Source organism: Musca vetustissima, unplaced genomic scaffold (genome assembly GCF_032173495.1).
Source record: "Musca vetustissima isolate MV318-11 ecotype Yass unplaced genomic scaffold, APGP_CSIRO_Mvet_v1 utg77730, whole genome shotgun sequence".
NCBI classification, from domain to species: Eukaryota; Metazoa; Arthropoda; class Insecta; order Diptera; family Muscidae; genus Musca; species Musca vetustissima.
In genome coordinates, this window is record NW_026880917.1 from 16,659 (window position 1) to 34,165 (window position 17,507).

At 31.5% G+C, this 17,507-nt stretch overlaps 1 protein-coding gene across 1 annotated transcript; it reads right to left on the reverse strand.

Moving 5' to 3' along the window:
* Positions 1-1,180: 1,180 nt before the first annotated feature.
* On the reverse strand, positions 1,181-9,300 carry LOC133326869 (aspartate aminotransferase, mitochondrial-like). The gene is made up of 4 exons (XM_061535477.1): positions 9,184-9,300; positions 2,395-2,551; positions 1,976-2,326; positions 1,181-1,908 (listed from the first exon to the last, which is right to left on the reverse strand). Exons 1-4 carry the CDS (start codon positions 9,267-9,269, stop codon positions 1,213-1,215), a joined length of 1,290 nt encoding a protein of 429 aa, XP_061391461.1. The 5' UTR covers positions 9,270-9,300; the 3' UTR covers positions 1,181-1,212.
* Positions 9,301-17,507: the final 8,207 nt, after the last annotated feature.

Genomic DNA, 17,507 nt, shown 5'->3' on the forward strand with positions numbered 1-17,507 from the left:
TTTCTGAATGAAAACGATAAACGATTTTCTTATGCTGAAGATGAAGAAGAAAAAATCCCAATGTAAATACCTAAAAACAATTTATTTAACTTTGATTATGCCGTATTATTCCTATAGAAGAAAATAAATTGATGTTGGCCTTAACTATGATGTATCTGTATTATTTTCAACAATTGTATTACGATAGTGACAAATTTCAAATTTATTAATGGTCCTGGAGAATCACATTATTCTATGCTACGATATGCACTTAAGGTGGCCCTCACTTTATTATTACAGCGAATGGGAGAATGTGATGATATTTTGTGCGAACATTTTTTATAAAAAATATCTACACAATACTTATTCTATGACGATTTCGAATATTAAAAGTGGTTGTATGCATATTTTTAACTACAAAACAACTAAGAAAATGCCATTGGAAATCCTCTTGATAACGATGCATGCTCAACCAAATATTGTCATGGAATGCATAAAGGCAATAAGGAATATTTAAACCGAGTTTGATGCAATTTGGAGGCGAATTAAAAACATTTTGTGTGAGGATCTGTCTCTCCAGAAAAAATAATAATTATGGAAAACCCAAATTTGCCTGATGCGCCACTTGACAGTGAAAAATTAAAAAAAAAATTATGAAAGAACAATAATAAAGCTACAAAAAAATATTTTCTCTTTCAAATTTATCGTGTGATTGATTTGAGGGACGAAGTAAAGGAGAAGGAGCATATCATAAAATAATTGGCCACTTTAAGAATTTGGGGAGATAACATGTCAAAATTAAATAAAAAGGAACACAAGTATTCAGAATAAGGCTAGAATGTGAAAGTGAAATTTTTTCACAATCGATATATCTCCCTATGGAATATCCAGGCTGAACATCTTAAACCACCTATCGCGAACATTCCGAAACCTTCTACTCGCATCTACAACTTAAACCAACCAAAACTTCAATTATTTTATTACTGTACTCCTCCATAGGTCCTCCGAGACATTCAATTTGTATGATTTTAAACTACAAAAAATATATATTTATTCAGCGTTTTAATAGATAACAATAATTTTTTGTTTTGTTGATTACAGGTTTCGTTCGGTGCAAATTCTCTTATAGAAAAATAAGTGCATTTTAGTCTTAAAATTAAATATTTGTTTTTTCTTTTTTTTTTTCTTACAATAAAGTATATTGCATTTCATTGTAATTGCTGGAATAACACCTTATTTAGTGACTTCGTGCATGGCCTTGGCTAAATATTCGACATTTTTCGTGGTAACACCAGCCATTGAAATGCGACCATCTCTAGTCAAGTAAATGCTATATTCTTTGGCCAAACAATCAACCTGTTCGGGTTTCATGCCAGTGTAACAGAACATACCAATTTGATTGGTAACGTGATCCCAAGAGTGCTTTGAGCCGTTCTTAATCAAGTTGTCCTTTAGCTTGGAGCGAACATCGATAATACGATCAGCCATAACTTTGACATCCTTCAGCCATTCGCTGCGTAATTGAGCATCATTTAAAATTTCCGCAACCAAACGGGCACCATGGATTGGTGGATTTGAGTAAAGGGCACGAATCAAAATTTTAATTTGTGATGTAACACGATCAGCCTCCTCTTTATTGGCGCAGGCAACAGTGAACGCGCCAGCACGTTCACCATACAGACCCATATTCTTGGCAAAACTTTGAGACAAACAGTATTGGTGTCCCTCTGATTCGAAAATGCGTATAGCTTGGGCATCACGATCAATATCACCAGATGCAAATCCTTGGTAAGCCATGTCGAAGAATGGATACAAATTCTTCTCCTTAATCAACTTCGAAAGTTCCAACCATTGTTCTTTGGTGGGGTCAACACCAGTTGGATTGTGGGCACAGGCGTGCAACAGAATAATTGATCTGGCTGGAATTTTCTACAAAATGGAATATTCTAAATAACTACAGAAAAGTAATCTTAAAAAAGCATCTTAAACGACTTACACTAATGTCATCCAAACATCCCTTGAAGTCCAAACCACATGTATTGGGATCATAGTAACGATATTTCTTAATGGGCAAACCGGCATGTTCAAAGATTGGTACATGATTGCCCCATGTTGGATTAGGTACATACACCTCGCGATTGCCATCCCAGAATTTACTCAAAAAAGCCGAACCAATACGTAAACTTCCAGTACCACTTATGCCCTGTGCGGTTGAATTACGTTTCTCGTGTAAAACTTGTGAATCGTTGCCCAAGGCCAATTCGATGGCTTTGTTGTAGAATTCAGGGATACCTAAAATTGTGGCGTATTCCTTGTTCAATTTTTTCTCAATGACACGTTGTTCAGCCTGAAAATTATAGGGGAGACCATCAATTAATGTTTTTGGGTCCATTGATGTTGTTTGTTACGGCTTACCTTAATAACACTAGGCAACACCCAGGGATTGCCATTATCATCTCTGTAGGCACCCACACCCAAATTAATACGTTTAGGATTTGTGTCTCTTTTGAATGCCTCTGTAATGCCCAAAATGGCATCGGGTGGACCCATTTTCACACCGTCGAACCATGATCTGCAATTATTTGAAAATATTCAGTATATTAATTTTAGAATTTAATTATACATTATAATTTCCTATATATTAATTATTATTCCCTATAATAGGGCAGCTTACTTCTTCATATAGAAATTAATTTGCTCTTGTTATTTATAAATAATCATTCGCTATAGAGAAGTTTGACTGTATGTCATTATCAATGGTCAGTTCAACAAAATAAATTTATTTTTAGATAGTACCCTTTGAATTTAAATGATATTGTCAGTTAATCTGACTCAAACTAATATTGTTTTATTATTTTTGATTAGAATTGAAATTTGAACATTTGTCCAAAGGAGGTTAGCTATAACAAATCAGTTATTTAGATGATTTTTTTAAGATAAGTAAATAAATATACGAAATGTTTATACTGCTTTGTAGGTCATCGGTATTTTATATTTTCAAGCATAAAAATTATGGTCTACAATATACAAACACTAATAGCTATTAAGTGTATTAATAGTAAGGTTAGATGAAAGGATGAGAGATCAACGGATATGGTGAACAGTGTCCCCACACGCGGGTCGACATTCCCTTTGATATTGCAATAAACAGGACCCCAAGAAAAACTAACATTATAATATCGTATATTGTTCTGATGCGACAACGGACTTGATTGTCTGAAGAGTTGCCAATGAATCGAAATCTATAATGATGGATCCTAAAATTTCATATTTAGAGTATGTAAGCCATCTGTAAATTTATTGATTTATATAATTTCGGGCTCAAAATGTCTTCCACTAATGGCGGTATATTCACTTGGAATGGTTACATTAATCTAATCGAAGTTCAAGTAAAAGAACATGAAATTTACATGTCCATTTCCTCTCTCTTTACATGCTCTACTCGAAGTTCCTCTTTCACGTCCAGCGGAAGTACTCAAAGCCACACCATTCTCATTTCATGGAGGAAATTTTGAGGTATGATTTTGTATTCAGAGGATTTGCCCTATTTCGAGGCCACAATATAACATTTGTGCCAGAGTTCCTTGCATAGAGTCGGAACCGTTTGGTAGGATTTTATCGAACAAAAACATCGTCCCTATATGTCTACACTTTAGTTCTCAGTTGACCAAAAATCCAAAGGCAATAAATAAAAGCAATGATTTAAATACCTCTTAAAACAACAATAAACATATTTACTCCATTGTAATATCAGCATGAATTATATGGTGTGGTAATATTTAAAAGATCTGAGAAGATAGATGCTTACTAATGAAATGGCTTCACGAAATGGTATAGATTCTGTTCAAACTAAACATAATTTTCAAAGTTAAACTGTCATCTTATATTCAATGAGATCGCGCATGGTTATTTGTCCTAAATTCTTATATATGAAAAATTAATTAAAAACAAAATAAATCAAAGATATATTGAGAAAATAAAAGCCATAGAAGTACCTATATTTGTACGATAAAAAGTAATAATAAAAAACCTCAGTCATTTTAAAGAGTTATTATTTTTATCTATATGTTATTGTTAGTTAAACAATTTTATCAGTATTGCCGACTTAATATTTTTAACATATATTCTCACAACACTTGCAAAATAAGACAAAAAAACATATGCCCTCATTACCCATAGTCTTCTCAGCTGTTAACGTTTAGCTGCTACATTTCAATAATCGTAACTTCTGTTAGTAGTGTCATCATAAGAACCAAAACTGGTTTTAGTTTCCATTACAAACCTGTGATACAGCCTTTAAGAAAAATATATTATATATTCATCAATACCATGATTAATATCATAATTTATACAATATCCATATACATACATATATTTGTTATATGAATTTCACAATATTTTGTATTTTATTCAAATCATAGCATGGATGATAAGAAATTTGTCTATGTTTTTGACTGGTGGTATTGGAGCATAATCGTGCGCAATAACTTTTGGCTAACTTCGGATTTTGTAAGAAATGGGTTTGAAGATAGCAATAGGCACAAAACGTTTTTGGTTTTGAGATGCAAGATTATACAAAATGTATAAATTTTGGTAAAATGTCTAAAATCTCAGATCATTGACCATGAGTTCTTAATTTGCAGATCCTTCAAAGAATTGCTATGAAAAATATATATAATTTGTTATATTATAAATAATTTATTGCTATAAACAAATAATTATAAACATGTTTTTAAAAAAATTGCATTTGCGACAAAATACCGGTCAAATGATAACAGTAAACGTACGTTCACGACCATTAAAACTGATAGCAAATAAAAAATACGTTGTTGTCAACATGGTTCAATAATATATTAAAAAGTAATTATAACAACAATATTCTGTGACGTATACAATATTTGTATCATTCAGTTTTTGAAAAAAAAAAAAATAAAAAAACAACAAATTTTTCGCTCTATCAACATCTTAGACAATGAAATATATTTGTTTACTTAATGTAATAATGGCATGAATATTGGTTACTAGAGCTTAGGGTGACTACGAAACTACAAATATATAATTATGTATTGTTGGAAATTTTGATAAGACCGCGTGACAAGTGCATTTCAATATTACCGGTTTTAGAAAAACAATATAAAATAGCAAATCTAGTGTAAACCAGTGAATAGCCTTGGTATATAAATCTTATCGGTTTATGTATGAAAATGTTTAATTTCATAAGATATGGAAGAAATATATATCTAAGTATATTATTATATATTTATCTTATGAAAATTACTATATATTTATATAATCCACTATCACTTTGTAATCGATTGAAGTAGGAAGTAATCGCGTCACGATTAAAAACGTGGTCTCTATTATAATTTACATAACAATTGAAACAATAATTTGTTAACAAAATAGAGGCTGAAAAGCTTACACAAGTACGATAATTAATGCAAACACAAACAAACTGAGAGAGAGTGCATTTATCAAATAGAGATATTCGTTCTATTATTAAATCTTAAGAAATGTGTCCAAATGAAGTCGTAACTAATAATCAAATGTGGTGTGTTAAAAGGAATACCGCCAACAGAATTTAACCTGGACTATGGCTATTGTTAATTAACGAAATACATACTTGCGAAGCTAAATATCTCGACTCTCGGTGCTAAGAGACCGCTTGATGTACCACCAGATTTTAAATCTACAACTATTGAAATATGTGGTGATGGCAATGCTCAGAGAAGGCATATTGTATTATTTTTTAATTATTTACTAAATGCAAAGTAACTTCTATGCAAATTATTATGAGCATATAGAATATAGTATAGGCATTCAAGGCAATAGTAACCTCGAGGAAATCTTTGCATCAACAAGCCGTCTCCGAAGCGCTAAAGATATGCAATATAATCTTATACCAACATCTATTGGACAGTGAGTCATATTTCTAGTTCATTCAGTATTTATATTGTCCGATGTACATCCAATCTAAAATATACATAGGTCTAAAACTACTCTCTTTCAATTATGTTCCCATTCATACATTAAAATAGAAGATTTTTTTCCAAGTTGTTTTCTTCCATTTTCTGTTATTTTTTTCAGAATTTTTTAATCTGTAAAAACCATCTAATATGGAAGTACCTCAATACTGTAGTCGGCAAGCCCGCCTTTAGACGGTGGGTAGTAAAAACGTTTAAAATTTTTTTAAAAACGTTTATTAAAAATTATGTTTTAAAGGTAAATATAATTGAATGTTCACTATTGCTAGGAAAAACAGGCAGTGAAAGTTTACCAATTGATACAAAAAAAAAAACATTCGCGCCAGAATTATTTTTTAAACGAAATACTGGGGAAATTCAAATGGCACAGAGGTCTACAGACAATCAATTTACTGGTGAAATTTATGCTAGATTTGGGTTGTATGATTCAATATGATCTTCCTTATGCTACTACATAGTCAGTTTTTAAAAGGTATAGATTAAAAAAACTTGTTGTAGGGTGGCAAATGAAACGTGGAGAGTTTGCAACATCTTGACTAAAGAAATCACATTGAGAAAACATTACAGGACACTTCATAGGCATGATAATTGGTGTTGTAACTCTTTTACTGTTTCTACACATAGAACAGAGATGACAATCGTTGACAGTGAGACGTGCGTCGTATCGGATGGTAGACCCCACTATCGTGGTGTTTGCAGATGTTCAAAGCTTCATAGTAATTGACATCTACAGTTCGTTAGATGCCTAAGACACTGAACCATTATACACAGCTTTGCATTCTCCCTAGCAGCAGCAGAGTTGCTTAAAAAAGTTGCATGTATAAACCCAGACTAATAAGTCTAAAAATAACAATTCAAGCAATTTTAATGAAATTACGTGATATTTTGCAAAATCTTACTGGATGTTGTCTGTTTACTTTTCTCACTATTATTGCAAAAGAGAATTGGAAGGGCTTACACTCTGAAGTAAATGTTACTGGAAAAGTAATCAGACACAGCTACTATCGTCAACGCCATTTAATCGAAAAAGTTATACTAAACTCCTTGTACATTAGAACTTTTTACCGGGATAACCTACTTTATGAGGATTTATTTGACATATATGCAAAGGAAATGACAATTGAAACCCACTGGGTTAACGAAATCCGGTTAAATGTAAACGTGCTGCTAGTGTCAACATCATTTGACAGAAAAATGTAAACAAACAAATAAATTATATTTATTTTGAAAATGAAATATTTTCGAATCCTCAAAATAAAATTTGAAAAACATTAATGAAAATCTATCAAATTTATATTTCTGTCGCTTCCACATCCTTCCTATAATTGAGCTATTGCCACTTATATGTGTAACACATATGAAAATGCAGGGAATTGCGAATTATTCAATGAATAAAGGTTAGGTTCCTCAAACTTTCCCAGCAGGCAGATTGAGTAAATTGAATACGGGAGCATATTTAATGAAGAACAATTTCAAATTGTATGCGTTCCCAATTTTCCCGTTGGGTGTTTTTTAAAAACATAATTTGTCAAATTCATATTGACACTAGTATTACGTTGGAATCAAATCAGCTGGGATTTGCTGTTACCTTTTATAATTGTACCATGTATGATATCGAAGAAAATAGTAAACTTTTGTAAATTCTTGTAGTAGGGCAACAGATCAACAAGTTATCAAAATTATAAAATGCCATATTTTTGAATCCTCAAAATAAATCTAACGCTTCCACATCATTATTATAATTGAGCTATAGCCAGTTACATGTGTAACACATATGAACATGCTGGAAATTTGGAGTTATTTCAGAGATGCTTATGTTACTCACATTGTTGTAGTTAAAATACACCCCCGCCTATGCCAAACAACGGCAAATCTAAATTAAGAGGCAATTCATGTGGTTTGTTTTCATGAAAACGTAAAGCGCTAGACACCACTGAATTATACTGTGAAGAAAATGTTACCGTTTCTAACTTTAAAATGGGAAAACAATTACTTTATTGACAGTATTGCGGTTATTGGGATGAGTTGTAACCTTTTGCTTCCAATTGGCAATCATTCGATTGTAAGATAACTGTTACTAGGGTAAATATACCAGTAGTCTGCACTTTAAGGATTAGCATATTTTCAGTTTTAATATTATTTCGATAGCATTTTTCGATGCTATAATCTATTTTTTAATTATTTTGTACTCAACTTGAGCAATTTAATTTTTGTATTTTCAGTTATTTGAATATATATACAAAAGATACCGACTACTGGTACGTGTCGACACTAGTACCACTTACCCTATTTAATTTCCTTCTCTGCGATCAATTTAGTTTTCTTTCAATGAAACATTCCGTGTCAGACAGGTGACTGAATATGTTAGTTATTACGGCAGGGGGGCAATGATGTACGAGAAGTTGTGCGACATTGGTTTCCGCTGCTTATGTTTCTCATTCCCATGCAACAATTGTAAAAAAACACGTTGTATGATAAACTGCTCTCCCATGATATACTGGATGGATTGTTGTGTGGTGTATAATTTTAGCTTTGTATAGTTTTATACTATAAATTTTGCAAGGAAATAGTAGTAGAATTATTTACCTTGGGAAGCTTTTCTGCTCTTAACAGTAACCTTTCTATACACATAATGGAGTCATCTACTTGCCACCCCTTCCCTCAAAAGATAAAAATACACAGAGATTTCTAAAATAGAATGTTCTACAACAGTTTGACTGAACTGGGAAAATAAAAAACATACGTCTACTCAATATTTTGTGCAATGTTAGCACTTTTATTCCATACTGATGTCTATGCATCCGCTGGCCAAGTTCCCCATCTTTTTGCACTTTGAATGACCTTGCAATGAATGACCGAAGAACACAGCCCATTGGGTTATAAATATTGTGTCGGTTCGTGGAGGAAAACATACACCTTCCTCCACTCACTCACTCACAACAAAACAATGTCAAATTGAATATTTTTGTTCTAGATTTGTATGTATGTATGCGAAACCATGTAGCTAATGGAAATTCATCTCATTAGAACATTACTTTGCCTTTGCCTGGCAAAAACAAAAGACAAATTTATCCAATGCCACACACAATAACGAAACGACAATTCAATTTCATCATTATGGATGATATTCATTCCACTCATCGAGCATTTGGTGTCATCGTGTTTTGACCAAGTTAACCAGCACCTACACCCTACACAATTTATGGAGTATTACACTTACTTTGAACGTTGGCTGCAGATGGTTGAGGTTGTAGCCCCCAATATACGATTAGCCGGCAAAAGAGTTTTTACACAAATATTGGCCATGCTATTTTATTAAATTCGCAAAAATAACGTTGAAACTTCCCACGTACAAGTGGATGAGACGGCGGCACGCGTTGGACTGTCTACGAATGTTTCAATGTGGATTCCAAGTAAGAACATCTAACAGCTGCAAAAGTTCTAGTGATGGGAAATTTCAAAACACGTACAAAAATATTTGTGCGAGGTGGCAACACTGCAATAACACTAAGAAATATCAGTAATAAAAATTAAATTTTAAAAACATTTTTCAAATCATGGAATCCAAAAAAAAAAAAAAAAACAACTACATGAAAAATGTTGGTAATTAGCAACGTAATACTAGTGTCAATATGAATTTGACAAATTATGTTTTTAAAAATCACCCAACAGGAAAATAGGGAACGCATACATTTTGAAATTGTTCTTTATTAAGTGTGCTCCTGTACTCAAATTTACTCAATTTGCCTGCTGGGAAAGTTAAAGGAAGCAAATCTTTCTTCATGGAATAACTCGCAATTCCCTGCATTTTCATATGTGTTACATATATAAGTAGCAATGGCTCAATTATAGGAAAGATGTGGAGGCGATAGAAATATAAATTTTATCGATTTTCATTAGTGTTTTTCGAATTTTATTTTGAGGATTCGAAAATATTTCATTTTCAGAATAAATATTATTTTTTTTATAATTTGTTATTTTTTGTACTTCGATACGTTGTCAAGTATGTTGGTGGGAGAACATATGATGTTCATTCACCAGGATCGGTTATGGGTTACTTGATGTATAACTACTCATTTATTTACATTTTCTTTTGATGCTTACTTAGTCTGCTTTTCCACAGGCAGATTTTTATTTGGCAAATTTTTTGTTTTCTCTTTTGAAATTTTCGTTTGCTTTTCCATTAGCAAATTTTTCTTTGCCAAATTTGCGAATCAAAATACAAAAGAAAGAAAATAAAAGTCAAAAGTGTTTGCATTTTAAATATTTTTTTTAATATTTTATTTATTTTTTATATATTTTCTTATATAAATTGCAAAAATTAAAAATTAAATTTCACTTGCCGGCTGTGTGTCAGTAAAGTAAACTGTGTAACCAGAAAGAGTATAGGAAAACAAATGAAAAAAAAAAATGAAACTGAATATAAACAAAATTATTGAAAGTGAAATAAAAATTAGAGATCAATTTTACATTTTGATATAAAAATTAAAGTTCATCAATGTGTTGCTGGTTTCTGGACATTAAGAGCTCTTGTAGGTTGCTGAACGTGTGGAAGATTGCAAACTGCTTCCTTTGGATTTCATATTTTTTACAATGAATAATAATATGTTTCTCATCTTCAATAGTATTGCAGACTTCACACAGATTTGAACCAAGGTTGTTTTGGTGGTTCTGGAAAAATTGATAGATCCAAATGCCTTTGGATCAGGAGATTTCTTTATATATATCCGTGAACTCATTCCACATAGATGATTCGACTTGCTTAATAGCATCCGTCACTGAGAGACAATAGTCAATTTTGCATCCTGCATTAATTTCAGGAAATATACCGATGCCCTGTTTCCAATTGTCGCTTTTGTTAGGTATGCTGTACATTTGTTGCATTTAGTTTTGATGATTATTGTTTTCAAAATTGAAAACTCAACAACATATCGCTCAGCCTGAATTTCTATTGCATTGGTTTATATTGAATCGATTTGATCTAGAAATGAAATAATGTTGGCACACTCGTCTTCGGCACTTTCAATTTTGACATTTAGATGTTTTTCAGTGGACAGATTCCATTGCACGAACTCCTCGTCGTCGTTCTCACAATTTTTAACGGCGCTGGCACGAGCGCCGCTCAATATTTTCTGCGAGGTATATTTCGCGATATGGCATCGAATTTCTCGCACTGAAGGGTGTGTATTGTTCCCTTGAGCTCTAAATTTAGAGAACAAATTTTCAAGAGCTTCCTGGTTCAGTTTCCCCCGAAGAATTTATTCCACATCTTCACACTCCTTGAATACTTCTTCCGCCAGGACTAAGAAGCCAGTAATTGTTTTACTCATTCCCCGGGCGCACTTGATTTCGGCGCTGTGTTCAATAGAAATTAATAATGTTATGGCATTATTGAGATGTTCTATTTTTTTGCAGCATCCTCTTAGGATAGGTTGATTGTGGGGATTGGGAGAGGAAACATTGTTAATATTAAGTTCATCAAAAATGATGTTGACGGAACGGAGGAAGTCACTGGTGGATTTTGCTTCTGGAGAAAGGTTTCTATTTGCAATGAGGGTTTAAATGGCACATGCTAGGGTGTTCTGAAGATGTATATTGCCCTTGCCACATTCATCTTGTCCCAGTTGGATAAATTAATATGTCTTTCCGTCAATTTGGGACATAGCTTGACATTGAACTTTTCTTTGTCGTGTTGGTATACGGTTTCGATGGGGTCCTTGCGTATTACTTTTCCCTCCACCTTGAATCTATTACAAAATAGATTGTTTCTCAATGACTTGGAAAGGTGGGCATAATCCCATAAGAACACAATCTTCTTGTTATTGTAATTGAAATACGAGTCATCGGTTGTGTTGAGGAGGGAATTCAGCTTTTGGTTTCCAGTGCCTTGGTCGCACACAATTGCCCGGACTTCCAAACCTATATTCTGCAGCATGTCAATTCTTTTTAATTGATCTCCACTTGCTGATTTGTTAAGAGCATAAAAGTTGGAGATATATTTCCAATTGCTGCAGAAGCCTTTTATAAGGAATACCAACGCCTTTGATACAATTTTTGATGTTCGCCTCCCATCCTCGTACCCATCCACTATGTCATCGGCTTTGTTGTACTCCAATTCTTTTCGAAGCTCCATCTCATCAAATGCTAGTATAACTTGCCGCTCTCTCTTAGAAAATTTTGCCACCACATTCTTCAAATTTTTCATAATTGAGGAGTCAATTCCCATTTCCACCCGTTTGATGAAACGCCAGTTCAGCAGTTATGAGGGATGTGGAAGATTAAATTTCAAATCTTTTCTCAAAAAGATGTAGCACTTCCGAGATGTAATGTGTACATTTTGAGCAATGTTTTTTGCATTGAAGTGTAGCTTGTGCTTTTTGAACAAATCATTTTGGAAAATTAAATCGCTTTTTTATCTTCCACATCCTTCAAATATATGGCATTTTCATGCACTGAATTTAGGGAATTGGTTAACTCCTCAATTTGGTGCATTAGCTTCATTTCCGTCTTTTGAAGCTGTTGAATTGTGCTATCGCTGTGGCTTCTCTCCCTCTCTGCATGCATTTGGGAACGCTAATTCTCCACGCAAAGAAAAATTATCCTCCTGAATTCTCTTAAAATTTGCCAACATTTCATCAAGTTTGCTATCTCGTGACAACTGCACGTGCACTCCGATTTAATATCAGCCAACTTAATTTTTGGAAATTGTACCTTCCTTTCATAGCATCTAATGGACGTGCTTTGTGTAATAACAAGATTGTTTGGAAGAGATGTCTTCCGTGGAATAATTAAGAAATATAGTTAATGGGCGTACATTTGCTTTAGAATATTAAAAAAATATATATGACAGTGTATTTTAGCTTAAGTATATATAATCAGATTGTATATTTTTTAAATAGGACTTTTCCAGAGCCATAATCCAGCATCATCCATAAGATCTTTACTTTATTTTCAGAACCTGAATTAAACCCGTTTTTGTGGGGGATCATAACAATACATTAATAATCCCGCAAGTTTTGTAAAAACTGAAAAAAGCTCCAGTGTGTGTAATATTTTTTTCATAATATAAAGTATAAAAAAATAAAAAAAATCTATATTTGCAGATCGGTAGCCGTAGCAGTGTGTATTCTACAGAATCAAATAGTTGTGTAAGAATGGTATGCGCAAGTTTTAAATTTTGTTGAATTTATATCTTAATTTAATTTCAATATTTTGGTTTGTGTTGTTTTGTTATTTTCGAAAAGATGGCATATTAAAATCGCCAGCAACTAATAGTCTGTCTGTATATGGTAGAAGATAAACTTCGGCACTTCCTGGAGACTGCATGCACATCAAATGATTTGAGAATTACGCGATGTAGACGCAATTTAATATGTATTTCATAGTATAGTTTTATTTTAAGATGTATTCCTATTTATATATTATATAAATTATATTATATATATATATATATATATATATATAACATTTCATCAAGTTTGCTATCTCGTGACAACTGCACGTGCACTCCGATTTAATATCAGCCAACTTAATTTTTGGAAATTGTACCTTCCTTTCATAGCATCTAATGGACGTGCTTTGTGTAATAACAAGATTGTTTGGAAGAGATGTCTTCAATTGTACCTACACTGCCATCACCTTCATTTTTAATTGAAACATCGATTTTTTTGAGAGTTGTTGGTAGCCTTGTTAACATTTCTTTAGTTAGGGGCTCTATAATAAAAATATGGGCATTGAAGTTTTTCCTTTGTTTTCCTGAAGTTTTCCTTGAAAAGCTAAATATAATTTAGTATAGAGACCCGGCCGAACATAAAACAGTTTTTACGTGGAATAATTAAGAAATATAGTTAATGGGCGTACATTTGCTTTAGAATATTAAAAAAATATATATGACAGTGTATTTTAGCTTAAGTATATATAATCAGATTGTATATTTTTTAAATAGGACTTTTCCAGAGCCATAATCCAGCATCATCCATAAGATCTTTACTTTATTTTCAGAACCTGAATTAAACCCGTTTTTGTGGGGGATCATAACAATACATTAATAATCCCGCAAGTTTTGTAAAAACTGAAAAAAGCTCCAGTGTGTGTAATATTTTTTTCATAATATAAAGTATAACAAAATAAAAAAAATCTGTATTTGCAGATCGGTAGCCGTAGCAGTGTGTATTCTACAGAATCAAATAGTTGTGTAAGAATGGTATGCGCAAGTTTTAAATTTTGTTGAATTTATATCTTAATTTAATTTCAATATTTTGGTTTGTGTTGTTTTGTTATTTTCGAAAAGATGGCATATTAAAATCGCCAGCAACTAATAGTCTGTCTGTATATGGTAGAAGATAAACTTCGGCACTTCCTGGAGACTGCATGCACATCAAATGATTTGAGAATTACGCGATGTAGACGCAATTTAATATGTATTTCATAGTATAGTTTTATTTTAAGATGTATTCCTATTTATATATTATATAAATTATATTATATATATATATATATATATATATTATACCCCAATATTTATCTTGCTATGATCCGCAATGTGTATATTTATATACAAGAAGTGATTATTTTATATATGCCAATTTTTCGCAATATCTTGTTTTGTTGTCCCTGGTAATTTACAAACCGCTACACAGACTTGTGTGAATTTGATATCATTCGATTATGTAGATATTTTTAAATTAATTTTTAGTTGGATACATATCACTAATATAAAGAAAATAATGACGTAGCCTCTGATATTTTTCTCATATTTCCCGAAAACGGGCAATTGTTTTGCGATTATTATAATATAATCATATTTTACGAAGGAAGTCATATATATATATATATATACGTTTTTGGTCAATACAATAAACGGAAAATGGAATATTAAAAAATTGGCAATATTGTGCATATATATATATATATATATTAATGTTTTATATTATTTAATTTATTTTCTTTTCGTATTTTTTATCTTGTTTTTAATTTATTATTTATTTAGTGTTTTCATTCAATATTTTTTATTTATTATTTTTTTATATATACATAATTTAATTATATATACATAATATATACATAATTTAATTATATAAATTCTTCTCAAATAAAGGATATGCCATATTTTGAAATTTTGAAAGTGCAATAATAATGCTTGGTATCTCTTATTCATGTAAAGAATATTAAAAGTTTAAAATATTCACACAATTCGCAGAGTTTTCCCTTTATTAGTAGTGATGTCTAAAGTCGTGTATATTTGAAGTCGCGTGAATAACCGCTCTGATAGTACTGCTAAAGTTATACAAAAAAGTATTAAGGGTGAATTGTAAAAAATTTAATTGTTTTCGATTTATTTAAGATTTAAAAATTTATTTCGCCTCTAAAAGTCGTGTAAGTGACTGCGGAAGTGCCCATATTTGAAATATGACAATGGCGATATATATTTTCCTAATTAATAAAAGCAATCATCTAACATGATTTGTAGTATATAACAAGACGTATTTAATAAGGTGTATGCATCAGATACAACAACAAATATTTTACAAAAACAACATTGTTGTTATAGAAATTAAATTGTCATGCTGATAATAAGTTTTTGACAAAAATAAACAAAAACAATTATTAATTTATTTTTGTCAAGAACTATTCTTTCAGGAATAATTAATGAATTTGTGTATTCTTGGGTTATTGGTGGTTTTAGGTCAGTGAAAAATAAAGTTTAAGATATGGTCGCGATTAATTTTACGTTTCCCACAGCCCATGGCTCCTTGTGATGTTGTTTATATTGTGGATTACAATCTATTTTTTCTATGGAGTGGCTTCAAATCTTGCCTTCTTAAAGAGAATTGAAGGACATAAATCCCCGACCAAAGATCTCATAATGGAAATTGTGTTGACCGTATAAAATCTTTCCATAATAATATAATCTCCTCGATTTTAGCTGGAATTTCTGGACAGATTTCCACATAAAATTTTTTTAACTTAACATAAAATTTGTGGACCAATCGGCGAACGGGGTTACAACTGAGCCCAAGTTTCCTTTTCGTCCCCCTCTATGAATGTAGTTTTCTTTAATTTTATTTAAAAAAAAACCCTAAATTTAAAGACCATTTGTTAAATCGAAATGTAATATTGAAAATGTTTTTGACAATTTACTTTACAAACAACAAAGAAAAAAGTTTGAAACCATATGATTGTCACTTACACCTTATTAAATACACCTTGGTATATACATAAATATCAATCTGTATAAAATATAAAAATACATTTTTTAATAAAAGCCCATTTTTCAAATAATGATTGAAGAGTTTGCCACACACTAGTCAATATCATACATACACAAAGGGGTTCATCGGCATACCGGCATGATGTATAGTATGTGAGACCCTTTATATAAATACACATTAAACTTGTCTATATGTATGTTTATTCATTTCGGCTAGTTTCGTAAGGACTGTTTTCAGCTCGTCAAAATTTTGTCCTAGAATATACTAGCACAGCTTTATGTTGTTTGTAGTAGTATGTAGTATTTTAATACAATTTGCTAAACTATGCCACAAGTTGTACGTAAATATTTATGTTAGGATAAGTGCTCCTAATTTCGACATATATAACTTGAAATAACTAAAATATCCTATAACCAATATAACATTTGTTTAATGCCCACAATTGGAAAAAGTGCCGACAATTGGCAAAAGGGCACTATTTTACCTAATTGTCAATATTCTCAGCTTTAATATAAATTAATTCAACAATTTTTTATTGCTTTGGGAAATATTGGGTAACAGATGAAGTCAAATACAATATAGAGTAAGTGATACAAATGTGGTATAGTTTGGTAATGTGGTATAGTCCCTGTTTTTGTAAACTGAAAATTTTAAAATAACTGATACATGCTAAGTAGTTCGCAATGATAGCAATGATATGTTTATGTAATGTAAATCACGTTGAGAATCAGTAGCAAAATTTGAAATGTTCATGACATTGATTTTTTCGGTTGAAAGAAAAAACAAAAAAAAAAAAAAAATGCTGTGTTACAGATTTTTTAAATCTTTTTTACCAAAGCATTAAAATAATAAATAAGTACTAAAAATCAAATAATATACGCGATTGCACCACATATTCACCAATTTAGGAAACAACTAGACTTTTCTTCATTAAACACAAGTGCAGGTAATGCGGTATACATTGAGTCTGTATGGAAAAAAGCCACCACAAGACAAAACCCCATTACTATTTACTACATCTGTCCTCTACAAAACCACAAGGGATAAAAAACGATGGCTGCGAATTTTAATAACTTCTCCATACAAAAATTGTTGCTATGTGTAGACATTATAATATAGTAAACATTAAAGTTTCGCTCAACGTCAACGTTGAAAATGTTAAGTTATCACCGGAAATTTTAATAAAATATATTGCAATGTTCAAGAGGAAAACAACTTTTGTATATGCTATATAGATTAACTTTTAGCTTTGAAATAAGGTAAATCCTAAGAGAGTTTAGCCTTAATTCAAAAAAAAAAAAAATTAAATAAAAAGACCTCCTTTCTTCTTTTT